At 46.2% G+C, this 27,608-nt stretch overlaps 1 protein-coding gene across 1 annotated transcript in view; it reads right to left on the minus strand.

The window, feature by feature from the left end:
• Positions 1-4,044: 4,044 nt before the first annotated feature.
• The window catches only part of CITED1 (Cbp/p300 interacting transactivator with Glu/Asp rich carboxy-terminal domain 1), a 105,639-nt gene continuing 82,075 nt past the window's right edge, over positions 4,045-27,608 (minus strand). The window contains exon 2 of the mRNA XM_069648645.1: positions 4,045-4,725. Coding sequence (XP_069504746.1) covers positions 4,197-4,703 — 507 coding nt within the window. The 5' untranslated portion in view covers positions 4,704-4,725 and the 3' untranslated portion in view covers positions 4,045-4,196. The remainder of the gene's footprint in view (positions 4,726-27,608) is intronic.

The raw sequence follows: 27,608 nt of genomic DNA on the forward strand, positions 1-27,608 counted from the left end.
CAGGGAATCTTGGGCGCACCACTGCCCGTTCAGTGCTGCATGGAAATGGCAATGGAGAAGAAGGGCCATTAACTCGGTCTTCAGGGCCCCTAACACCGGGTACGGCCCTCACCGTAGGTCTATAAAGCTATATTAATCTGCTTCAATGCTAGCTCAATTCCCTTCTGAAGTGTACATCCAGAGTTGTGCACCCTTTGGCTTTCACAAGGTTTTGGACTAAAACTCCTATCAGCCCTATACAGTAAAGTCAATGGTGTGGGATCATGGAAGTAATAGTCCAAAAAATACAGTTGCTAAAAGAAGCAAAGCTTTCTCCTTGGTTTAGTAGTAGTGTGGGAGTTTAATTCACTACTCCTCCATGTACCCCTGCAGAGCAGAAGTCATTTCGTCTAGGGGCTTGCATAAGCCATTTTTCTGTTTATTATGCTTAAGTGGTCTGTTGTCCCAGGGCCCCATTAAGGGGAACAGGATGCAGGTTAAAAACACAGCTTCCATGGGACATAATGGAGAACATTATTCGAGTATGTGCACACAAAACAAAGAAGGACAAACACAATCCTGCTTTTTGAAGGTCAGATCAGTGCCGGGTTGTGGCAGTTTTAAGAACTGCAATGCTGTGGCATTAATGAAACCTCACGTTCAAACTAGGAACATTCCAGGACTAGGCATCATTGTCAACCAGAACCATTTATTCAGATAAACCAAAACAGTAAATGTACACATATTTACAAGAAAATTATACATTGGACATACGCCTGTTCATTGTTTGGGGGCTACTGCAGCACTTCCTTTGAGATGAGCAGAGAACCGCCTTGCATTTTCCTCAATGCAAGCAAAATATCAAAATAACATTCTTTTAGAAAACAAAAGTATCGGGGGAGGGTAAAGCTGTAACGGCATTCTGAAAAGAACTGTACTGCAGTACTGCAGCCGAGAATTGAGGAAAATTACATTCGCAAAAAGTATGAAAAGTCACAAAGTTGAGCATTCAGGTGCAGTGGTCTTAATTTCACTCACCAGCGTTGTTGGGTGCTTTTGCAAAAATAGAAGCTGGAATTTACTTTAAAAAATAAAGGTTTTTTAAAAAAGCATATATTTCTATTTGATGAAAATCAACTTGGCCAGATCATGCCAAGGCATAGATATAAGTTTCATCCCTCAGCAGAAAGAGCCCCATACCGCAATGCAAGCAATAGAACACCCGTGATCACAAATAAATGCGCAGATTTTGCTGAATGCATTTACAATTCAAATGTACTAGAGAGTATCCCCACTCCAAGATGGATCCCACAATCGGATAACGTGGGTGTGACAGACCAGTATTCCAATGCCACAATCATGTTGCCTCACTTTGAATTCAGCAGTTCCACTTGTTCTTGAAAATGACCTTGCCAATCAAAACCCATCCTCTGTATAACCACTCGTACCGAACTTTGGAGTGGTCACGTGGCAGTAGTCCTCTTGGACATACTTATCATACAGTGGATTTACAAATGAGCAGTTCAAGTCCAGACATTTTAGATTTTCCAAGTTATGGGATGGAAGTAGCACCCCTAATCTCCTGACACAAATTTATATTAAGAAAACAAAACAAAAAAAGGAGTTCTTCTTTTAAACAGCTTCAAAGCTCTGCTGGTTTCTGCAGAGGACGACACAGCTGTACCATCGAATTGCTTTTTTCGCAGCAGTCCATGACACATTTAGCAGGTAAAAAAATAACGCCACATTTTTTATTTTAAATGCATAAACTAATTTTCGAAACCCCTGTTGCTCTTTTCCAGTGGCAGCAGCTGCAATGGCCACTTTAATAAAAGACATGAAGGCAAGTGGCAACCAGCTGAAATAAGAGTTGGGGATGTCACCCATGCAAAAATGTGCCCGACCAGCTGATACTTGGGAAATTAAACACAAACAGCAACTGATCTAAAGCCCTCCTGGAAAAGACCATTATCAACACTGCTTCAAGGCACAAACACAGCCATTACGTTTGGCAGTGACTTCAAGCAAATATACTGTCTTACTGCCAAAAAGGTCAACGTCACTCAAACTTAACTATAGCCAGCCTTTGAGGAATTCCAGCCCCCCACCGCCCCAGGGTTATTTTATCACTCCTCTAGAAGCAAAGGAGGTGGGCTGGACGGTGTATGGCAACCAGAATCCATGGTTCTGGGTTTATTGTACACATGGTGAAGGCACACAATTGGTCACAAAACCAATAGCAACGGAGAACGACTAACTTAGGTGGACAATTTCAACACAAGTGAAATTTGTATGGTTGAAACTGTGCAGGGACATTGCAGCTTATCATACAATAATTGTAATTTTTGAGATATCACTGAGGAACATAAAAAACGAAAACTCCAGTGACATTTGCTAAGAAAACCGAACCTTGAGCTCCGGACAATAATTGAACCAAAAACATATTTACTTTCATGGGAGCTGGCAGAAGATGTTCTGAACACTCCAGAACTGACACTAATAGCATCAAATGGGCATAGCACACATCTTTGCACATTAACTAGTGTCCTGTGCACAAGCCTGGCAGCAGCAACCCGTCGCTGCGTGCTATCTCGCAATAGATTCCGATTTCGAAAAGAAAAGCTTTCTGTTTTGATGCCCAAGGGTGCAACGCGCACTAAACAGCAGGGCACTCACTTTGTGCACTACAATAAGACCACCTTTAACGAGGACTTGGGAGAGCATACAGGTCTTTCCAGCATGGGTTTATGGAATCAAATTGAACGTGAATTAAAGACCACAACAACAAAAACACGTTCTCTAAAGTGGATCTTACAGGACTTGCCTAGAAATCTAACAAACAAAAAAAAAAGTGCTTTGGGATTTTTCTTTTTTTTTAACAGTCTCGTACTTCATTAAACACATTTTAGAAGCAAAGGGTTTCAAATAGGTTTGTGGTAGGTGGCTTGACCACCACTAGATGGCGATAGGAGACCGCCTAAATGCTTGCAGACCTGAGTTCCTGCACTATAATCTGCAAATCGGGCTGTATATTATCCTGCAAAGAGGCACAGCTCGGCTTCCGGTTACCACAAAAGGAACAGCAACGCAGTTGGTCAAACCACAACATGTTATCTACAGCACCAAACCTAGCAAAGCAAACATTCTTCACTGAGCTATTTTCTCTCCCTGTACTTAAACATAAACATTGCCAGTCTGGCATTTTTAACAAGGAAATCCCACTGTGGCCAGCTCAACAGAGAAGCTAGCTCTCAGCCCTGGGCATAAACGCAAAATACACATATTTTACGATTCATTTTAAAGTCCTGCTTCAAATTATTTCCTTTGTTGCAAAAACTGGAATACGCCGCAATCATGTTGAAAACATCTTTCTCAGAATAAAACCTTCCAGGCTGCTGAAGAGCAGAATCTATGGGATGAGTCCAGGATAAGGGATATCCATTAAAAAAAAAAAAAAAGTTGACACCTGCATTAAATTGATACTTGGGAGGATAAACACACAATGTATATGTGTTCACAAAAAAAACCACTTGACACTTCAAAAAATATAAAGCGGATGGAGTATTGAAAGGCATCTGGGTAACGAGTTCTTGCCCCTGTGCCCACTCCTTTAATGAGCATCAAACTAGCCATGAGGAAATGGGGTTCTTCACCCTCAGTCCAACCACGAAAGACGGCCCACTGCGTTCACCAATGTCATGCCTAATAGATTGCAACAGTCTCTCTGTCCCCAAAAACATTTCCGGTACGTTACTTAGATCTCTTCCATTTTCTGTTTTGCCATTCCTTCAACTTTACACTGCAAGACATCAAGGATGCCAAGACTTCGGGCTTACAATCAAATGCCATCAGAGAAAGTGGCATGAAGGCCAACAGTGTAGCTCAACCCAATTCAGACCCGGCTGTTCTGCGAAGCTTTGTCCACACCCGTTTTTGTATAACTTCCCCTGGGTGTCCCATCAACTGTGAGGAAACAAGACAAAAGGCACAAGAGGTTCTGAAAGGACAGGAGGAACTAAAGTCAGTATTAAAGCTGTGAGGGCCTTATGGGTCGAAGGATTTACACTGTCTGTGGACATTCTGTGCCTCAAAGTTCACTGGAAGCCAGGTTCCTCAATGGGTCTCTAGAGAGGTCATTTCTTAAATCTGGAACCACCGAACCCTCTGCCTTCAGATTCTTTTCTCAGCGACTGCGTCGCTTGCGCTTCTTGGAAGCATCAGCAGGTCGAAGGGAAATCTGAAGAAAAATCAAACTCGTTCTGTCCCAGCCAAAGCTCGGGCAATTCAATGGCACGGTCCAGTCCCAAGTCCACCACCAGGGACATCAGCACCTCCTCGTCCACGGGGTCAGAGTCAATGATTCCGGGGCCATGGTGGGTGGCCGCCGATGGCGCCAGAGTCCCTTGGCTGAGCGGCGGCGTGCCAAATCCCCAGGTCTGGACAGAGGTCGGATCTGCAGGGTGGCAGGGCGCGGCCAACCCGTGGTACTGGCTGTTGAGTTTCTGCAGCTGCATGCTGGCCAGAAAGTGAGGAGTGGTCTGCAGGTTGAAGGCCGGCTGCTTGGTGGGCGGTGTGGATGGAGAAGATGCCATGAGAGCGGTGGCAGGAAGGTGGGGGCTCCCACCACTGGGCTTGTTGGCATTCATGCCTGTGGCAGGGTAGTGTAGGATGGTCACAGCTTCGCGCTCCTTCATGCCCAAGCTGGTGTAGAGCAAAGAACTCATCTCAGCCAACAGCGGGAAGGACCTGCAATAACAGAAACAAGGACATGTCAGAGCTACAAGATCATGCCTTCTTCTAATCAATTCAACAGAAATCCCAGGACAAAAAAAAACTTTAACATGGCTATAATGTTGACATCTTGCAATTTGCCATTCCATTTACACGTTAGTAGACACAACACAATGGGCCCAATTCATGGGACGTATAGCGCGGTGCAAAGTCACTTTGCACCGCAGAAATACACCTGGCACCGCTCTGTGAATCATGACCGGTTCAACATGTTTATTGGCGCCACGCCAAACGATCCATGAATTAGGCCCAATGGGGTTTCAAAGCCAGTCAAACATGCTCATAATTATTGTGCTTAACTATTTAGTTCCTTGCACACCACACAAAAAGGTCGAATAAGGAAAATCGGTGAAAGGAGAAAAAAAAAAGACCTCAAAAAATGCTACAGAACACCAAAGTAGCACAGGTACATTTGACGGTTCAGACAAACGTAAATTATACAAACAATTCAAGTATTTAACATAATACATGACCAGACAAGTACCTCGTCCACTATAGCATTTCCTTTAAAACACAGGGATATCCTAAAAGATTTGCCTGGAGGTGTCATAACTTGCACCCAGGGATATTCTAAAAGATTCGCTTGATTTCAAGAGTGCAATAGGGCTCGACCTATGTGATTTAAAGATCAAACATGATTCCAAAGATTAAAACCCCAATTCAAGTGGATTAAAAAAAATGCATTTTTTTTTAAAGTGTATTTGTTGGCTCATGGCTCGAAGTTTACTCTAATTATTTCCAAAATCACAAAGGCATTACTAAATTCTGGGGTAGTGGACCTTAAGGGAAATGTGGCTGTGGCTGCAAGGATCGCATTCTAGACCCTTTGCCTCGTCCACAAGGCTTTCTGGAGCCTGGGACCGCACTACCTCCATCTTTCTCTTCCTAAACATCTTTCCTCTCGAGTTCTCTGCTTGGAGAAGCACCTGGCCCTCTGAGAGTTGGAGGTGGATGAGCAGAGAGTGGGGGGCAAATCTCCCATCTTTGGCTGGGACCTCCCTCTGGACAGCCTCCCTGCCTTTCTCAAACTTGAGGAGAACCACCTCCATAAGCCACTCAAGACCTTCCTTTTCACTTCTGCTTTCTCTCTTCCTCGCTCCTGCTAATGTCCCCGATGCTCTGGTTACCTTGCCAGCCATTGAACTCGGGCCCAGGCTCCTGCATGTCCAGTTGCCCTTGCACGGTCTCCCCAGCACTTAAGGGTCTGTATCTGTAACCCTACAGTCCCTTCTCTTTGCACTTAAAAGCCACCCTCTGGCAGCACTTGCACCTCTCCTAACCCCCCTGGCACTTCTCTCCTCGCCTCCCCTCATCCCCGCACTTGCGCAATCTGAAAGACACAAGGCCTAGTAAGATCGTTGTTTGTCCTTCTGTTTCCCCTCCTTGTCTTGAGCGCCTAGAAACACTTGCGTACAGGCACGTTATAAATGACTTATCATATTATGTAAAGAAGCAGCACTTTGTCTGGATAACTTGCATTGCAGGGAAGGCACACAAATAAACTACGCCCAGTGATTTTGCCTAATCCCCCATCCATCAAGTTGACGAAACACACCATTTTCATTTTAAATTCAGAAAAGTTTTATTTTGGTCTGGGAAGGTTGAAAAAAAGAAATCAGTGCATGGGCCAGCCAAGGGCATTCTGCTGGCTTTTTTTTCCTTTTCAGCAGAGGGCAACAATAAAGTTGCAAACTACTAGCCAGCCTGAAAAACGTGACTTGCCACCTTAATTCTATGTATACATACAGCACACGATTTCTTACTCACCAAGAGTCAAATATCACCAGCCAATGGCTAATGCAAATTGTGCACCCTGTCGTAGGCATATAGAGATTTATGTTTTACAACCTGAACAGTCAGTTTAAGCGCTGTATTTCACGCTGCAACAGTGCCTTCTTGCTCATTAGAAGATTAGACTTTAATTTCAGGCCTTATGGGTAGCATTCTAGTTTTTTGTCAGTATATTTTTCACATATTTAAATGTATGTTGATTCTGAATGTAATGCACCTTGCTGCATAGAAGAGTGGTGTGCAATCTTCACCTCTGCAGATGTTTTGGACTACAGCTACCACGATTCCTGCATTGACCTTTATGGATAGGGCTTCTGGGATTTGTAGTCCAACACATCTGGCTGAAGCTTCCAGGACTGGCCCAGAGAGAAAGTGATATAATCAACTTTGAGAGAAAAGAACAAATCGTTATTTCAAATAAGACCTTCTCTAAAAGAGAGAAAAAAATATTTTGCACATTTCTAGCAGAGTGCACCTAGTAAATCAAAGTCCAAAATGCAACCAGTGGCCAAAGAATGCTAAAGTTAGGAGAGAAGCCTGCAAAAGTGACCATATCCAAAGGGAGGTGATTTGGGGATTGCCAGGGGTAGATTTGGGGGCTGCAGGGGTAGCAGCTGCTTCCCCCAGGTTCCCCTTCTGCTACCACTAAACCTGTCCTTGCGACCCCAGGGCCACGGGACAAAGGCAGTGCTAAGAGCAGAAATCTGTGTTGCACCTGAAAAAGGTGGTTGTAAATGCAGCTAAATGTGCCACAGCTATTTTCACCTGGAATCTAGACCTCGTTCAATGGGGAATTAACAGGGATGCAGGACAAACCATGAATCCGCCATCACCAACAACTTAGCAGTACAGCAGTGTAGAATGCCTGAATGGTTGCGTTCAGAGGCAGGCGGTCTGTGCAGCTCATACCCAGCACTGTAACCAGGGCCAGCCCTAGGATTTGCAGGGCTAAGTGCAGCAAATTAAGTGCAGGCCCCTTAATTTGCATTCGATAACATCACAGGAACATCAAAAGATAATGACCACTACGTATGTAGGCAGCAGCAAAAACATGATAATATATATATAAATAAATAATCGAGAAGAATTTCCAATAACTACACCAGTAAAGTATAAAAGGTGCCCACCTTTTAAGCCCAATAATTTATAATGAAATGTTCCAAAGAAAACAAAATCCAAACATGAGACGTGCGCTTTAATGGTACTTTTATGTGTTCTTGTGGGTAAGCGTCTGCATTGGAAACATGACTACCTGGTGTGAAATCCTAGTAGTTGAGCACTTGAGCATGATTTTGAATTTTAAATGCTGGCTTCAAAAACATAGTACCGGGGTTGTGTCTACCCATTGAAAAAAGTGGGCAGACGCTGTCCACCCACATGTCGACTTGTGCCCTGAAAATCAGTAGAGGGCCAGCCAGAACCAGAGACAATACCCCTCCAGTCTCCAGGATGACATCCTCTCTTGTCACATCCTTGTTAAATATTCAAGGCTCACCAGGATGCTTCATATACAATGTGAGGAACATGTTACACTTTTTGGCTTGGTAAATATAAACATGTGGAAATAAGGCAAATAGCTAAAACCGCTTTGTGCAATATGTTTAATTGTGCTGGAGGAAGGCAATATTTTAACTGTTACTTTGCATGTGCTTCCAAAATTAAAAAGCACCTTTTCAGTTCTTAACACAACAATTGTCTCTTAAATAGGCCATCAATAGTGTTGCACCCACTTTAAACCCACTGCTTTAAGAAAGAAAGTATTCAGCAGTGCTTATGAGGCCCACAGCGCCTATTGGGCCGCTGGGAGGGGGTGTTTGTCTCCAGAGTCCCAGCAGGAGATTGACAGGTGAAAAGTTCCCTCACCAGAAGAAACAAAAGGGAGCCAAACCTCAAGGGACAACAGCTGCAATTGAAAAAGATATTTCAGGCAAGCTTCCCAGTCATCATGCATGCTATAGTGTGTGCCGCCCGTGAGCTCAGCGTGCACTGTAGCAAGTTTCGGTCTTCTGAGCACACGGCCCACGCAGCAGCCTGCAAGAGGAGGGAGTCGATGGCAATCTCGGCACGGGGCCCTAGCAGGCACAGGGCAAAGTGCAGCCGCACATGCTGCACACGCCTAGCGCCAGCCCAGACTGCAGCAACAGGAAGGGTATGGGGGATAGGTCCAGCCAGCTGGGAATGTAAGAACAGCCTGCAGTACTCTCATCAGTGTTTCTCGGTGTCTGCTTTGCACATCCAGTGAGGCACTGGGCCTGTGAAGAGGGGTGGGCCCTAGTGGCTTCTGCCACCAATCCTGCCTGGGCACTTTGTGACCTGACCCAGATCTGCTAGACCTGCACCACAGGCACACCGTGGATAGACGAATGGTGAGATAATGAATGTACATGAAGTGGACCTCTGCCTTTAAAGTAAACCATCTGTGGCCTCCTCAAGCAAAATATATATATTTGGAAGGATAGCTCAGCAGCAACGCACTTGCTTTGGGAACAAGAGGATGCAGTGCTACATGGGTTCAGTTCCTGTTCAAGTGCTTAGAAGCTGGCATTAAGCAAGAAAGATATAAAGGACCAATAAAAAGAATAAAGGGGCCTTTCCAGGAGGGGGGCGGGGGGAGGTAAGGTGGAGGGGGTGTCATGGAGCTGCTACTACTTACATTGAAAAAATGCCATTCCTGTGACCTGCCACATCCTTCCCCTCTATCTCTCATCCAACAAATATGATGTGGCTTACCAAATAGGTAAACAGAAAGGCGATGGCTGGAAGGTTCCAAATCATTCATAACCACTGGCACAGCTCTGGGCAACCCTCTAGACCATCGTTTTTCTGATTAGATTTGTGTTGGCCCGCTGATGTTTCCAGTGTGTGGTCAGACACTTGGCAGGCACTAGATGTCTGCGCTTTGGGGTTTAGGCCTCTTCCAGATGCTCTGTCTGTTTACAATTTAGCCCGAGTGATGTACAAGAATCCAGTTTGTTGTGTTGTACGTCTGCTTACATTCACAGTAATTTGGTAATATGGCCTATATACATTCATATCAACGCTACATGTGGTGATCCATTCTTGTACGACATGTATATCATAGTACAGTGATATCGTAACCATATTTCTCTCCATGTACTGAGGAAAAATGCTATGTGATGCCACCTCCTGTTTTGTCAAGGGGTGAAAGGTCATGTGCCATCACTTGGAGGGGGGGGTCAAATGACATCACGTCATGTGATGTCAGGTCAAGGGTCATGTGATGTCACTTCCATTACACCTGGCATTTTGGTGAAATGACGTCCCTGCATATCCCCTAAAAGAACAGAATGCATTTCTCGTATAAAATATGCTGTTACGGCTCTATTCCACTGGGTAATGTAGGGGGTGCCTCTGCAAGATGCCAGGCACCTGAAAAGGAAACGTCTAGTGCTACAAGTCGCATCTCATGCGAGAACGGTGGGTGCTGCAGCAAATGAAAAGGCTACAATGTGGAGGGGGGGGTGGGAGGGGTTGCATGAGGATTACAATCCCATAGTCCGTGAGAAGAAAGCGGATTGGAACATTGAAATCCGACCTTCATGTTTACTTTATCTACTGTTAAACTGCTTTCCCTGTTTCTGTAACTGTACACTAAAGCGCCCAGATACCTCCGAGTCAGGCGCGCTATATAAATAAAACAAACAATATGAACAGCAGTCACTTGAAAGAACAACGCATACAAGCGATTGGAACCATGAAGGAGACATGAGAAGGGAAGGAGAAATGAGGCCAATGCAGGGGTATTTTCAATCTAGAAATTCCATAAAAGAAAAAACAAAAAAATAAAAAAAAAATCACACAAGCCAGGAGAGGCAAACAAGCTACATAGAAAAAAGCACCGTGAACGTCAACAAACGGACTGACTAGACCACAGGGAACCACAAGGAGCTCCGGGCAACTACTTCCAGCACTAACAGTCGCTGCTAATTGCTTGGAGTGCCTTGAAAATAGACCCCAAAAAAGTATATGCACGATTTTCAACTGGAAAGCCAACCACTGGAAATCGGGAGGGTGGTGGCGTTTAACGTGGCATAAGCGGCATCTGGGCAAGGTCCTCTCTTTCTAAGCAGCACAATTAGAGCAGAAAGAGTGGCCGTGACCAGGCAACTGTGGTGGAAGGCGAGACTGATGGCTGTGATACCATCATTGGCTAGCTACAACGGACTCTTGGCGAGTAAAAAAAAAATAGTGGGCTGTTGGCATGTGAATTGTGTGGGCGAGTGACTTCTTATGCCTTGCTAGTAGCTTGCAACTAGCAAGGTTTCCCCAAAGATTACAGGGTGGGTTAACAACAGCACCAAAGACATGCGGCCATTCACGGTTACAGAACATGAAGGTTTCAAACAGGGCCGCCTTATCGCCATCAGCGCCCTGGGCGAATTGGTGCCTGGCAGGGGGTATGAGCGCCCTGATCCAGTGCAAACCGCCTCGGTCCCGTGTTGGAGTGGGGCGGTAATCATCTGAATATGGTGCTGATGCAACACCCCATTGTTATTAAATGCGCTCCGCCACTGCGGATGCATTTAATAACACAAAGGCGCCTGCTGCGCCTTCTCACACCACACCAGCTAGGGGGAGCCCTTCAAAGACTCCCCTGAGCTGGCATGGAGGGGGCTAATGGCGCCCTGGCGGCCCACCGTGCCCCAAGGCCGGCCCTGGTTTCAAAGCCCGCCCGCTACAAATGATCTGGCCTCGTGTTACAAAAGGCCAGGCCAGAACTACTGTTACAGTGCAGGGATTGGGAGAGAGAAAAATGCCCAGAGTCTGCACTGTCCATATAGCTCCTTCACCAGCAACATGGGGCAGAGGCTTGCAAATAAGGCCTGCACCCCGCATTAAAGCACAATGTGAACATGAGAAGGCAGCGGCTGCAGCCTTTGAATTCGCCCGTTACATTTTGGGATCAAATATTGAGTGGAAATGGGGTTTGCACCCCGAAAATCGCAAGTTCAGCATATACCCAACGTTGCTCATAGCTTGGATCTTGCCAGAAATGACCTTTATGGCAATGGCGAGTGCGAGAATGAAGGAAAACGTGTGGCAATTTTTGGAACTAATGCATAGCATTAGCGAATATTCAGATCAGGGGGAAAAACACAAGTTTCCATTGCAACAACTTGTGCAAGATGTGTCAAACCCGACATGCTTGAAAGGTTACTAGTAGAAAAGAAGGCAGTGCAGGAGGACTATACACTGCAGTACACGCTTCATTCAGCACAGGGGCGCAAGCTGGAGCGCCTTCGCGTAAGCCACTTGCCACATCTGCAGGGATAATGCTGCTCAGTGTAGTGAACTCGCCACATCTGCAGGGAGAATCGCCACATCTGCAGGGAGAATGCCGCTCAGTGTAGTGAATTAAGGAGTATGCCACTCAGTGTAGTGAACTTGCCACATTTGCATGTAAAATGCCGCTCAGTGTAGTGAGACCACAGGAGAAGGCAGAGCATAGCTCCCTTGAAAGCAAAGGGGATTTTTTATCTGGCACGCCCCCTGCTGACCGAATGTGGCAGCCGCTTCAAAATTCAGGCAGATCTGACAACCTGATTTAAGCTGGCCCACCTACCAAAGGTTAGCGAAGCAGTCTTTTCCACTACTGCACACGAGCTGTTTTTATAGGATATGGAAAGTCTGGTGCAATACACTAGGGATTAGAATGGCCAACCTTCTGGCAGTCCGTTTCCCACTTCTGTTCAACATCAGCAGCCGAGCCCTAGCAGCAGTAGCTTACGCTCTGCACGCACGCTATAGTAAGTATTCCACAGCAAGAACAGCACTTGTTAAAACCTTTGGGACAAGCTACGGGAGTTCGCTGTACAGGATACTGTTAGCAGCTGTCCAAGGGTAGGTAGCAAAACCTGTGACACTGATCCATTTGAATACTGATCTGCTCCTGGGTACTAGAAAGTGAGCGGCCTCCAACCAGTGTTCACTTCTGATTGTTTGCACTGCAAAGAGTCTGTGGGCCTAATTCACAGAATGTTTAGCGCAGATCAGTGTGACTTTACACTGCAAAAATACACGTTGCACCGGGCCTAATTCACAGAGCGGAGAAAGTGACTTTGCACAGCGCAAGTTACTCTTTTGCACCATGCCAAATGGGACTAATTCACGCAAAAAAGAGCCAAGTGCAAAGTCACTCTGCTCTGTGCTAAACGTTTGAGAACGGGTATCCTCCCTGTTAGGAAAGATTTCGTAATTGTAGGTAATTTTCCTTCCATGTGGCAACCCCTAAACTTTTTGCAGTTGTTTTTCACCTTGTTCTTGACTTTGCCAGAGAAGTGCAGCCTTCTGCCGCACTCCTCTGGGCTTTCGCTCCTTTCTTACGGGGAAACTGACATGCCCTTAAGACAGTCAGTACCGGGGAATGCTGTTTCCCGTAGTTTCTTTTGTCATGTTGCGGCTTTCGTGCAACATGACACAAGAGGGCACTGTAAGCTAAGTTACAGCTCTCTTGGGTCTCTAGCCTTCTACAGGCCCTAGATACTCGTTTAGGATTGTATCTGATCGGTGGAAGTGATTCAGGGACGGGAATGGTGGCAGCGATCGTTTCTTGTGTTTTGAGCTCCTTTTGGCGTTCTAAGCGCGTTTCTCGCGCTTAACCCAAAATGGTGGCCTGGCTCCCAAAATGGCCAGACCACGAGGCTCCTTTGTCCTGTCCGCTGACCGTCTTGCTCCCTTCACCTTCCCCAGGTCGAGCCGACCCGGGGCCTTCCTTATTTAGGCATGTACTTTCCCGCGAAACACGGATGCTTTCGCGGGCTTCTACATGTCTTGTGTGTGCCTCCAGGATGTGGGCTGGGATGTCTGGTCCCAATACACATCCTGGGTGCCAGAGAGTCTAGGGTGGTGTGAATGCCTGGGACCACCGTGGTCCGTGATTGGTCCACGAATGGTGTGAGTGTTGATGAGCGGATCTCCCATTGGGTCCCCTCCGTTTTGGCGCGAAGGGAACCGTGGATAAGAGGGGGCTGGAAACACCACTACCATGTCGATCTCCTGAGTTCACACGAACGAAGGAATACAGGAGCCAAGTATCCTGCAACCAAGAGGCTGAACCGAGGAATCGCTGGTGACCCGCTGAAGGACTTCTCCTCTGCACTGCTGTCACCTTGTGAAACCCTTTTTACCTTCGATCGAACCAGAAGGCCTGTACTGGTACTTCGACCCTTGGAATAGCGGGAACAGCTATTCTCGGCATCTTCACCATCTCCTGCTAATAAGCCTTCGGAAGCGTCTCTGGGCCATCCAGCTGACTGACCAGCTTACACGGGAGTCTTGCTCTGTAACCGCCGCCAGGTTGTGTAGTATTTCGAGTCCTTGTCACTCTCACACGCTTCGTACTTTTGGCGTTCCCAGGTCTGAAGTGAGTAGTGTACATTTGGCTCAGATACACACGGCCGCTCCGTTGCCCTGCTGTGGTAACAAACAGAGCGGGTTTCTTCGATTGGGACGTCTTTTACTCACACGACGACGTGTTCCCTGCTCTTCTGAACCAGCCAGCGACTGAAACTGACGCGGAGAAGCCTGGGTCTGCTTGCATCGGGGACTGGTGAGTAGCATAGCTAGGATCTGGTCGCCCTCCTGCAGGAGCCCGTTGCTTTTCCCCGCTGTGTCAAAACAGCGCCCTTTTCTGTACTCGCGCTCTGCTTCTGCCCACTGTGGAGGCTGCGCTTGAGTCGCGGAACTTGTTCTTCTTCTTTTGTGCACTAAACTGAACTGCCTGATTTCCCTCGAAGAGCTTCTCCTTTTGCCCGTTGGCACCAGCGTGTGCAGGTACTTTTGAGCACAAGGTTCCACTCTTCGCAGGGCTCGGACTTCCATCTAGTTAGGTGCCTCTGAAGGCGGACTGGGTCTAAGCATTATTTCGCACTGCCTGTTTTCCTTCCCTTTTAGGTGGACTACACATTTCGTGCATATAACGCTTGAGACTTGTAGTATTTGTATATATATTGTATTGGTATGGTATGTGTTGGTTTACTATTGTTATATTGTGATTTCTCGCTACGGTCATTGTTTTAAAGGCCTTGGAATAAATGTGTATATATTTTTAATATAACACCTGTTTGGAGTACTTTGTAAGTGTTCTTGCTTTGTGTGCTCATTGCGGACTTTCAGTCACCCTCACCCCTCTTGAGACCTAGTCTTGACCGCCGCGATCGCTTCCTTGATTGGTCTGGCTCGTCCAGAGGTTACCCTGTTCCAAGTAATTAGGTTGGCCTTCTGAACTTCTGCACCACCACGACAGAGTTCAGAAATCCGTCTTAACACTCCCCCAGTGGAGGAGCCGCAGAGTGGGCAGGAGGGGTGGCGCCAGGAAGGCGGGAGGGGAGGGGCAGCCGCAGGTGTGGCTGCTGGGAGCTGGCCGAGGGCAGGTCATGCCCTCAGCAGAGTCAATTTGGTGAGCCAAATGGTGCCGTTCTAAGTGGTCGGCGAAAGGAGAGAGGGCAGCAGCTCCTCTACCTCGCCTTCAGGACCCTGCCGGATGCTGCCTCGTAGACTTCACCCTGGATAAAGTTGCCGCACTTGCCTACCTCCGCCGACCAAATAGAACTCCGACGCTCCTCTGCCAAGTTTGTTGCCGAGGATCACGGGACGCGTTGTGTTGAGAAGACCTTGCTGTGTGGGATCTGCCTCCTGGGTTCACCCCCAACATAGGGTATGGCAGGGAGGGCCGCAACGGCATAGGGGGTACCGCACCACTGTAGAAACGTCAGGGGGCGGAGTTAACAACTGCCCGTCACAGGAGAGAATTATTGTAAATATGAGTTATAGTTTATGTTTAAAAATTGATGTGTAAGATGTGATAATCATGGTTACTAGGGTCATGTTTATGTCAGTAATGCATTGATTCGATTGTGTTAATAATGTTAAAGGATTAAACAAAGTGTGTGGGGCTCTTTCTCTCGGGTCTGACTGGCAATGCCTCCCTGCTAAGCCCAGTGTGAATTAGGCCCACAGACACGTACTGACTAGGCCTGAAGATGTTCAACAACATACTTTCCTGAAGCTTAATCTAAATTAGTACCTGGTGAGGGTCAATCAGAATGTAACAATCTGATTGGCCCTCACCGGGGCTTTACCCGACGCAGAATCCCTCGAATCTTGAATTTCCTTCACATCCCTGGCAGGAGGGTGGGGGGTGGGAGTGGCAGCCCCTCAGCCCAACGAGGAGGCTCGGACAGGCTGACCTGAGCTACCACACAGGGCTGAAGGGTGCCATCCTGCTTCGCTGGTGATTCATGTTTTCTCCCTCCCTCATAACCCCCTCCAAACAATTCCCGCCCTCCCGACCCTACCTACCCTTGGTTTGGTCCTTTTTCGAGAGCGAACGCGCTGGGAACACTTCTGTCCCCAGCGAGTCTGCTCCCGATGGCCGCCATGGAAAGGGAAATCGGGACCAGTTTCCCCTTCCCGGCGCCCATTTTTGTTTACATTTATTTTTTCGATTCCAGAAAAACAATGGTATTAGTACCCCGGTATTACCGGCCGGGGTACTAATAGCATTAAGCCCTTCGCTGCAGGGGCATTTCCCAGTAAGGTAATGCCCCCGAGGCAAGGGGCTTACTGCTTAAATATATCCCCTTAGCACCACTGCACAAGGAAATAAGCAATGTGGGACACTGGTCGGATTCAGGAAACCGACACCAGTTGATGCATACACAGTCTGCATTTGAAGAGAAGGATAACAAAGAATTGTAATCTGCAATTGTACAGCAATACAACAGATCTGTGTTTGAATCAGATAATCACCTTATGCACCACAAATAAGGAGACTATCAATCAGCCTGGTCACCTAAATCCAAATTGAATTTCTTCATGTTATTCCTAAATCCTGCCCATCTTGTAAAAAAAGGTCTGTCCTTGATTAGCAATTTATTACGTCTTTCCTGCAAGGGAGTAATTGGAAAAGGGAGATGTGCTATGCGTGTCACTGCCTCCCTCCGCTCCGCGTGTCACTGCCTCCCTCTACGGGTCTCTGCTGGGCATTCCAAATGGCAGCATAGAATTGCTGCAGGGGCGCCACACCACCTCCCCAATCAAACGGCACGGAATAACTGCCCCTAGATACAAATGCTGTCATATCTGAAAATAAATCCCAGGACAGGTTTTGGGTCGTACGGCTGGTGCCTCGAGAGTCAGAGTCAGTGTAGTCTGAAGGTAGGAGGAGAAGAGCGGTTTATTAAAGCTGTACAAGGAGCTCTCCATTCTTCTTTATCCAACCGCCGACTCTTCTCCCTCCGTGTTCCTCTTCCCAAACCCTCATCATAATTTTCTTCAAAGAGATTCTTCATTTCGTTCCTGTGCGTAATCACTTCGATACCTCGGCGTCCGGTAACTTCTTCCGCTTCCGGACATGATCAGCAACGCCTCATACAAGTTACTTGGAAGGGAAATATAGCCTTCCTCAACCCTAGTTACCTCTCCTTCACACTCCAAACGCCAGGTCCCTTTTCTCTTCGTCCTTAGTCTTGATGGCATTGCCAAATACACTCTGGACTCAGATGGGTCTTGAACATTTGCACCCTGAGTAGTTAATTCTAAAATGTTATTGGCTAAAAAGATGCCCCTTAATCAAAAATATACATAAATATTTTTAAACAAAGTTCCTGAGCAAATGAGGCTCAAACGCTAAAATTTCAAGCACTAGAAGGCATTATTTTGTGAAATGGATGAGCCTCCTGTGCTTGTGTTAATTTATGCCCTCGCGGCACCAATGAAGCAAAAACCTGCCAGCTGTAATAAACAAAAAGCTACCAGTAGATGGCTTTTGCTTTATTATTTCCGGAGAGCAGAGAATGCAGGCAGGAAGGCTGCATGCCGGTAAGTGCTTTTCAATTTGTTTTTCTTATATAATCACGGCAATTATAGATACAACCGTGTTGCATTCATAAATGCCGCAGTTTTCTTTTCAAGTTTCCCAGGCTCCTCCGGCCCAGGGGAGCCCGGGAAACTTAAAATCACAGCATTTATATGAATACTTCGCCGGCATCCGGCCGAGTATTCAGAATTGCTGTGGCTTTCTTTTCTAGTTTCCCCATGCACGGGAAACTAGAAAAGAAAGTAGCAGCAATCATGAAAACTTCGCTGGCAGCCGGCCAAGTGTTTATAATTGCTCTGCCTTTCATTTTACGTTTTCTGTGGTTCCTTGGGCTTGGGGAAGCACAGAAAACGTAAAATGAAAGTGAAGGCTGCCTCCTCTCCATGATAAGCTCTGCTCTGGCTGCAGCAAGCAAAAGCTCCCAGTAGGGGACTTTTGCTGCTAGATTAGTGCCGCCAGAGCAGAGCTTAACATGCACAGAGGAGGCTGCTTGAAATCACAAAATGGATGCCTCCATGCAAACACTTTGAGCCTCATTTGATCAAAATTTTACATAGGAACTTTAAAAATGTTTAATATATATTATTATTGCCCATCTTTTGGGACAATACAATTTTTGAGCGCACTATCCCTTTAACTTGATTCTGACAATCCCCAACCAATCTAATCTCTGTTGTATCACACTTTCCCCAACCATCCTGGAAAGTGTCATGCGTTTGCTTTCCTGCCTCTGCTAAATTCGAAAGGTGAGATGCCTTTAGAGCTGTGTGATGTATACCTATGAGCTAACACCGTTTCCCTAACCACTTTCCTCCAATCCTTCCTATTCATCCATGTCCACCTCAATGATTCTTTGATCACTCTGTTGAAACGTTCCAACCCCCCCCCTGCCAATTGGTTTGAGGGTGATCTATGCTCATGCAGTGTGTGATGGCATGTTCCCTGAAATACTTTTTCAATTCCCACAATAATTGTGACACATTATCTGTCAATATTTCATTTAGGTAACTTTCACGACCACACACATTCTCCAAAAATGCAGTCACTCTTCTGACATTAGGACCTCTTCCCACCTGGTTAAAAGATCTACGACACCTAAACCGTAGGCAGATCTTTTCCCGCTGAACCCAAACAGGGTTTTGGTCTACACAGTAATTAGTGACACAAATGACATTTGCATAATGTTCAAGTGACATATTTTCCCACTCACGAGAAACATCATGGGGAGGTGGCGGGGGGGGGGGGGGGGGGGGAGGAGGGTGGGGTGAGAACCCTGCATCCTTACGTGTCACCTGTTCCTGTGATGCGGTTTGCCATCACTGAGTCCTGTAAATAGGTGCTCAAAGTGATACTTTTCAGTTATAATGATACATTCTTGTTCTCATAGGTATGTTTGGAGCACTCGCTCCTGCTTCCAGGTGTGCGATTCAGACCTGCTGTACCTTGCCTTGGGTTGTGCTTGCGTTAATAACAAATGGTGAACAAGTCACGTTAGTGCCACTTTCCAGAATGAAAATTGTTCAATAAATAACGCAATGTGACAAAAAGATTCTAAGCGTGAAGAGTCCTGCTGCGGCATTGTTGCCATGCATTGCCGAGTCGGCGCGCATGGCCCGATACACCCCTTTCATGAGGCTGCCAAATCACCAAAACCCTCGGTGCTCACACAGGGAACACGTACCTCCTCCGGAACGCTCGTTCAGAGGGGAAGTGCACGCATCTGCAGGACGGATGTGATTGGTGGGCCTTGGGCAGGGCAGAGCTTCTGTTCGCGAGTTCTCGCTTCGTCACCATATCTGTAGGATAAGAGTGGTTTATTAAATAGTATGCAGTACAAGGAGCTCTCCCTTTTCTTTTCCTTCGCTCTCCTCTCCAACCACCAACTCGTCTCCTTCTGCATTCCTCTTCCAAAACCCTTTTCACAATACTGCAGAGCGATCCTCTGTTGAAGCAAGAGATTTGCCAGGCCTCCAAATCCCTCATTTTCCTTTGCCATCTCCTCCGCACACACCGTATCCAGCACTGTGGTGGTAATCCGCTGCTCAAACTCCTCTTACGCTGCATGTGTCAGCTGACAATGGTGGGGGCTATTGCTCCTTCACATTGGAGTGCAGCTCTTGCCACTTCTGCAGTTCAGCTGGGAGGGTTGCATGGGGAAGCTGCAGCAGCGCCACCTGTGTTGGTGTGGGATGCTGCTCTTAGCCAGTGCTTGAGGAACATAAGGTTTTGCCCCCTCCAATTTAAAAGCCCCCTTCCCCTTTTTATTCCCTCCTCCCATTTTACTTTTTTCTTTCCTACCAATCTAGCTCTCCCGGTCTTTAGCAGCTATCACCCAGAATGCACTAGTTGGCTATTTTATTATGATCATCCTCCAATAGTAATCCCCTCCCAAAACCACCAAGCAATTGTAGTTCATTTTTTTTTGGTTAATGAACCAGAATGGGGTCCAAAAATGTGTTTCCAATCTAAAAAATATAAAACGGGCCACTTCAGAGCCAAGGCGCCCAGGGATTCCATGGTGCCCAACACAAGTGTGTGGTGAGATAATGAAACATGGTTTAGGGTTTGCATTCCACTGTAGACAACTGGCCTCACTAATAAGGTCACCTTCTTGCAACTCCACTGACTATGTCTAAATCTGGCAATTTACATATCCAAAGCTTAGCAGTTGAGTCATCAGAGCAGAGCCTATTTAAAAACTATGAGAGAAGTCCCTTCTGTGCCTCACCAGCTGTATTTAGGTTATAATAGAAAACCTACTGTGTCTAGACACCCGAGGACATAGACTGCAGAAGAAATATTTTCTGTACTGTAAACCTAGACCGATAATGTCAGGGTTGGGTACAGGCCTTTCACATTTATGAATGATGAACAGCAGCAGCTCTAATACAGATACAATGTCCAAATAGAGTAATTGTCTGGATTTCAGTTTAGATTATCAAATTCCAAGGTCTCTTGGAGCCCCTACATAGGATACAAAAAAGTAGCAAATAAGAGCAGTGAACTTCCACAAGGAATTATTTTTAAAAATCACCAAAACCAAGTCAATATTGGGACGAATCCTTCTCCATCACAATGTTACTTAATCTGGTGGTGTGTGAAGTAACAGAGGAGACAAGACGAAACAACCACCTAAGTTTATTTACATCAACAGCCCGGCGCTTCACCTGCATCCGCCGCCCAGATCTCTCTCAATCAACTGCCCGCACCTTGCTAGCAGCTAGCATTCTGCCCACGAACTCCCTCACGCATTCAATCAACAACGTTCTCTGCGGGCAGATGCAAGTAGCATCGCTAGGTACCATGTTAACCTGTAACATGCATCATATTGAACAGAACTAAATGATGTAATAAAGAACATGCAACACAATCCCCCCCTTTGAAACAACAACAAAACAAATAATAACAATTGTAACATGAGATACAAAAGAAAGAACATTGCAATATTTCCAACTCAAAGATATGAATCCGGCAATCTTAATCATTACATAATCTCTAGACCACACCGGACGTCTCCCGACTCTTGACCTCTGTTCTACTCCACCACCACCCAAATTTTAATCTATATGTACATTCTCCAACCTTCCATCAACGTGCACATTCTCATCAAACAACTCAACAACATTTCTCCTCTCATTACCCCTCATATGTGAGTCCAAACCAATACCATGCCAATTTCCACTTGCTGATACGCTCTAAATTCCAAATGGTTCCACCTTGAACCCTGACAGCATGTTTGAAAACTCAACTACCTTCACTGGGTCCGAATACTTAGACTCCCCTTTTCTAACTGCTCTTCCTTTCTTTATCCTGACCAAATCGCCTGGAAGAATTTTCACTCTGACCACTCCATCCTGTCCAACCTTTTTCTTGACATACTGTTCCACCTTCCTATTGTTAACCCACTCAGGATTCAACACCGTGTTGGGCTCCGTGCCAGTCATCATCTCAAACAGTGATTTACCTGTGTCACTTCTGATGGTAATCCTACTGCTCCAAAGCCTTTCCTCAAGTGCCTTATCCACGAACATATTATTCCTCAATGCCTGTTCTATGGTCTCCACAACCACCCTGTTGCACCTTTCTACCATGCCATTCGTTTGAGGATGGTAATAAGCTGAGAACCTCCACTCAATCCCCATACATTTGGCAAAATCTCTCATTTCTTTGCTCTTGAATTGAACTCAATTGTCACTTATGACCGTTCTGGTGCAAACCTCTTCTGAAAACTTGTAACATGAACTTAATGATTTCACAAGTGTCTATTTTGTTCACTAGTTTGACCTCCATCCATTTGGAGCAGTAATCTACCATAACCACAACAAACCTTTTCTCACTTGCCAAATTCTCATACGGCCCTACGATATCAATGCCTAATCTCTCCCATGGACGCTCAACCTTGGACATGTTAATCGGTGCACTTTTGAAAACCTTGCAACTTTTGTCACAATTTTGACAGAGCCAACAATTCCTTACAAACCTCTCAACCATAATATCAACTCCTGGGCACCAATATTTTGTAGGCACATTCTTTTTTGTTCCTGAAACCCTAGGATGCCCTTAGTGAGCCTTTTCTACTTCTCCTTCCTTCAAACTTTGAGGTGGAACCAACTTATCCCTTCTCACCAACAACCCATCCTCCAATGATATTTGCCCTTAAACCCCCAAAAATTTTAAACAAATTTCCTCCACCAACTTTTTGTCAGGCCATCCATTCTTGGTGTATTCGATCACTTTTACTAAAGTCTGATCTTTCATGAGTTCTTGTAACCACTCTTCTCTTGAGGTTACCTCAATTACTACAGCCACCCCTTCAAGGTCCTCAGTTACACCAGCATCTGATCCAACTAACGGTAGCCTCGACAAACAAACAAAAAAATCAGCAACCTGATTTCTTTTGCCCGGGACATACTTTACCACATAGTGATAATCTTGGAGCTTGAGACTCAACCGAGCCAACCTAGGAGAGGCTTTGCGCACGCCACGTACAGACAGTACTTCAAGTTAACAGAGAAGTCCTCCGATTGCTGCACTTTACAACTAGGTTTCTATCGGTGTATTCAAGTAAAGATACAGTTGCTATTTACGGCCTGTGTGGCAGTGTTTATTTATAAACAACAAAAACCAATCAAATGTTGCACTTGACCAAAAAGATCCTATGTATGAGAACTTGATAAATTCCGTATCAAACCAGGATGTGAAGATGCACATGGTCATACATGAGACCCAATCCCAATACATAATAATTTTCGATTTTGGGATACGAAAAATAATTAACTTATTTGTTTCTTCACAATTGCCCCACAACAAGGGGCACGTGTTTTCCTCAATAAGGTTACAGCTTACGATGAATATTACTGTTTCTTTATTTCATTTTCTTCAATTTCATACTTTCACTTGTTAAGAGTTCATTTGTCAACCAACTGTGACTGTTAACTAACTTATGTTAAAAAAGTTTTTTTCATTACGTATTCTCAATTTTTTTAATGATTCTACACCTAATTCGTGTATGTACCATTTAAACCATTGTTTTTACATGCTGTTACATGTTAGACCTTACTTTTGTATATCATTTTCTTTGATATAAAGCTTTTAATTTGCAATTTCCATAATGTTTATGTCTCATTTTGAAGGAATGACTTTAATTTCTGACTGCATGCAATATCTATGAATTATACTAGATACAAAGGTTTTGGGACCGGATGAATAACTTTAATTTATTCACACCCCATACGGGCCAACCTTAGATACACCAGGACTTTGCTTTGTTGTAAACACATATGTCTTTTGACCCCCCTGGTGTGTCACTCCTGGGTCAAACCACTGCTGCTAGATGGTGGCACGCTTTTTTGTATATACATACATGAAAATTAGGCATGAGAACATATTAAAGAAATTCAGAAACCCAAAAATCCTCTTTGGGTGTAACAGAAATAGTTCTGGAACATTTTTAGGCAAAGCATCAATTTAAGGTGTGCAAACTGAATTCACAAATAGCTGCCAGAAAATGTCAATACTTGGCCAGGTGACATCGAGATTGCGCAAGGGGAGGGGGGAAAAGTGCAGCGGGAAAGGAGAGGGGAATAGTGCAGTACATAGGATAACAGTAAGGTAAATAAAGACAATAAATAAATAAAAGTGCAGACAGCAGGTGGCAAGTCCTAGTTGGGGCTGTAGGGATACAGAGCAGTCCCAGAGTGCAAGGGTTGCCACGGGGGAAATGCAGGTGTGCAACTGGTGGGCAGGGGACCTGAACCCGAGATCAGAGGGTAGCCAGGTAAGCAGTGCAGTTTCAGATTCAGCCAGGAGATCAGCTGGGGGGGAGGAGGAGAGAAAGTAGAAGCAAAGAGGAAGGTCTTGAGGTGCTTCGGAACCAGAGATGGTTCTCCTCAAGAGAGAGGCCGGGAGGCTGTTCCAGGGGGAGGCCCCAGCAGAAGAAGATCTACCACCAACTCGCTGCTTGGAGAAGCGACTGAGCTTCAGGGAGTTGGAGGTGGATGAGCGAAGAGCTCCAGAGGAAAGATATTTGGGAAGGGCCAGTTGAAGGTATTGAGGTCCCAGACCCCAGAGGGCCTTGTGGACAAAGCACAGAGGGTTTTGAACTTAATCCTCACCACCACTCGGAACCAGTGCAGAGATCTCAGTCCTGGAAAGAGGCTGTTGCAATAGTCCAGCCTAGAGAGAACCAGAGCTCAGGAGAAAGTGAGCTTCTGGGGGAAGGAGAGGAAAGGAAGAATACCTCAGAGGAGGTGCAGCTGGTAATGTGACTTCAGACATTGATGTGAGGAGAGAAGGAAAGTGTGGAGTCGAAGATGACCCCGAGGTTTTTAGCCTCACAGGTGAGAGGGGGAAGAGGGCCAAGGGAGGCCGGCCAGAGTGCGACAGGAACGGAGGGAGCAGGTGTGCTGATGAGGAGAATCTCGGTCTTACTGGCATTAAGGCAGAGATCATTGGTGGCACACCACTCCTGGATAGCAGAAAGACAGTCCGAGATGAGTCATTAACTTCTCTATGGCCTCTATTTGCCAGCATTTGTTAGCGTTATGTTGTGTGAAAAGCGTTGACAAAAACGGGTGTCCAAAAACATGCTAAATTGCTGCAGACGCTCAACCACCTCCTTTGAGGAACCGATCAGTTTTGTGGCTGCGTCACCAGCGTCGTTTGACCAGGCCCGGTGGTTATACAGGGTGCACTTAGTATTGCCTCACGCAAGTGTTCAGACCAGAAAATCTAAAAAAGATGCCCCCCACCCTAGAGTATGGTTTTCTCATTGTTCCAGGACCCTCAGATCAGCGACAAACATTCCATGCTCCAGCTGTCCTAGGCTCCCTGCCACACTTCAGCCAGACGTCCATCAGCATTAGCACACACTTATGCTCACAGAAGAGATAATGTACATACACAATTCAGCACAACGTACATACAGAATGAAATACACAAATACATACAGCACTATACTGCAGCCTGGTAGCCATAACTTATAAACCGCTGATATACCAAACGAAAACGTACAAAAAGGCCTTTATCCCTCTCGTAGGAACCCATTGAGAAACTTGCATGTAGGCAGTCCTTCCGTATTGAGAGGTGGTGGGGGCATGGGGTGGCAGGCTTCTTGCCCGCCCAGTGGTTCTTGTCAGAGTTAGGCCAGTATATTTTGCAGTGGGACCCCTCACCCGTTCGGCACCCTCATTGACAATGAAGGTGCCAAACAGGAAAGGTAAGGTGTCCTGGCAGCCAGGGCGGCCCAAGGCATGGCCAGTCTGTGCAGCTGGCCAGGGCCCCGACACCGGCTGCCAGCATATAAAGAAATCTTTTTTTCAAGAAAGACGGTTCTAGCCTCCATGCACGGGCTCCGCTACCTTTTTGTTTGCCCTAGTGAGGCACTGCGTGACCTCTCAGCCTCCTGCTGAGACGCTCAAAACAATAACCCCCCCCCCCCCCCCCCCCGCCCCGAGCGGCCCACTAGACGCCGAGGGCCCAGTAAGCATTGCTCATCCCTTTCTCTCTTAAAGCAGAGCATTTAAAGCGGGAGCGATTTACAAGTTATGGCCCATTAAAGAGAGACCATTGTTTTGGTCAAGAGGTTGCGAGCGTTTGTGTGTTAGGAACTGCAAAGGGGATTTGTGCAGGCACACAAAGTACCAGTTAGCTGCCTAGAATCTGTGCCCTCCTCCAGGACAATTAAACATATCACACGAAACCGTTTTAAACTATTTGCCTTATTTTCACGTTTTCAATAACGCACCAAAAAGCGTTGAATGTGTCACTTGCCTCACATTACATATGAGACATGCTTTTTTTTTCAAACACTGAAACACAAACAGGTAATCTTTTCACACAATGTGTTTTGTTAGTGCAAGTCTTGAAAGTACATTTTGAAAATCAAGAAGCCATGGTTTCCCTTCTGCTGAATTGCATTCTGGCATTTGTAGTCTTTCATTCAAGGCAGGGGGATGAAGCCACAATTGAACACTTTTTGCCTAGCATATTTCTATTAGGATTCATATATGTGTGCCACGACTTTACTATGGTTTGTGTACTTTTCAACTTATCTTTATAAATTAAGAGTAGTGATGAAAGCCAAACATGGGGGTGAGAGGGGAAATAATAATGGGCGCTTTATATAGCGCTTTAAAAGAGAGGGCAAGTGAGTACTGACTATTTGTCCGGGGGGTGCCAAGAGGTTGCAATCCTCAGACTGCAGTGGTTATTTTCGCTAGTTCTGGCCCAGTGTGGAAGTACAAGATACATGCGGGTGGACAGCATCCACCCCCTTTTTTCAGGAGGCGGGTGTAACGCTGGTTGGGCGTTTTTGAGGCCAGCATTAAAATAAAGTTTGCTTGCTCAAGTGTTTGGCTACCAGGATTTCACCACAGGTTATCATGTTTTCAGTGCCGCCGTTTACCCACAAGACCACATAAAAGTGTCATTAAAGCTCACACCCTACGTTTGGATTTTGTTTTTCCATGGAATATTTTATTATAAATTGATGGGTTTAAAGGGTGGGCACCTTTTATTCTTTGCCAGCATAGTCATTGGAGATTTCCCCTTTCTCAGATTTGCTGGATTCATTTGTCTTGTGCACTATCTTCTAAAATGAAAAAAAAAACTATTGAACTACATGTGTACATGTCACTTTAAGATATGTTCCCTTACTCTGTATAGATTAATGGGTGACCGCTTTCTATTTTTGCTACAGGGGCAAAGATTCACACACTGAGTGACGGGTGAGACCTGCACCCATCCACCAGGTCGAAACACACATTTTGCAGCAGGAATCCATGCCAACAGCAATGGGTCACAGGCACTACCAATACAATTTTGCCAATCGGATGGGGGTGCAGGATTGGATTTCTTTATTCCTGGAGACCCCTTTGATGAACGTGGAGATCTCCCCATACACTCTCACCACCCTCCAGTTTGATTTTGCATCCCCCTATGGGGGTACGTCCATGCTTGGTGCAGTCACATCTGCGGGGCTCTGTGTAAGATTTGGGCATTTCCATCTGCCAGTACACGTAGAGCGCACTGGTTTACTAGAGAGGCTCGTGCATGGGGGAGATCCACCAGCGGAGGAATGGTCAGAGAGAGGATTCCAGTCCCTAAAACTCCAGGTCTACACTCCTCGCCTCCTTACAATGCTCCCTTTCCAGTGCAGTCCTGGTTCTGCTCTCTTCTGTGGATACTTCTCCCATTTTGGCATCTCACATTTTGGCAGGGGTGTTGCTAGGTCTGGAAGAGATCTGGGGCTATGCTAATGTCGGGACTGTCAGGACTCGGGGCTAACTAGCCCTTTGGTTGTAGCTCCTGAGCGTCTATCTGGGGCTACAACCAAAAGATCCGGGGCTATAGCCCTCTCAGTGTTACCCTCCCGCCCCCAGCACCGCCTCTGCATTTGGTTCCCTAGGATCAAGGGATGCAGCCACGTTTCTGAAAAGCACACAATCCTGATTTTTCGAATCGGCAGCTGAAAGGGAGACCTTCACATCTCCATCTGACCAGCACCCTTTCGTCCGAGGCCTCATCACAGTTTGGTTGGGGGGCATTGCTGCACAGCCCTACGGGTTCTTTGGTACCCCCTCCCCCCCTCTTTAGATAGTGATGATTCTAGTCTAGTGACAGGGTTGTGGAAACAAGATCACACACCCTCTTCCACCTTCACTGCCCACCCACTTCCCTCTGGCGCCCAGTTCAGGGGCTGCTGCAC

Source organism: Ambystoma mexicanum, chromosome 2q (genome assembly GCF_040938575.1).
Source record: "Ambystoma mexicanum isolate Mex_15411 chromosome 2q, UKY_AmexF1_1, whole genome shotgun sequence".
NCBI lineage: Eukaryota > Metazoa > Chordata > Amphibia > Caudata > Ambystomatidae > Ambystoma > Ambystoma mexicanum.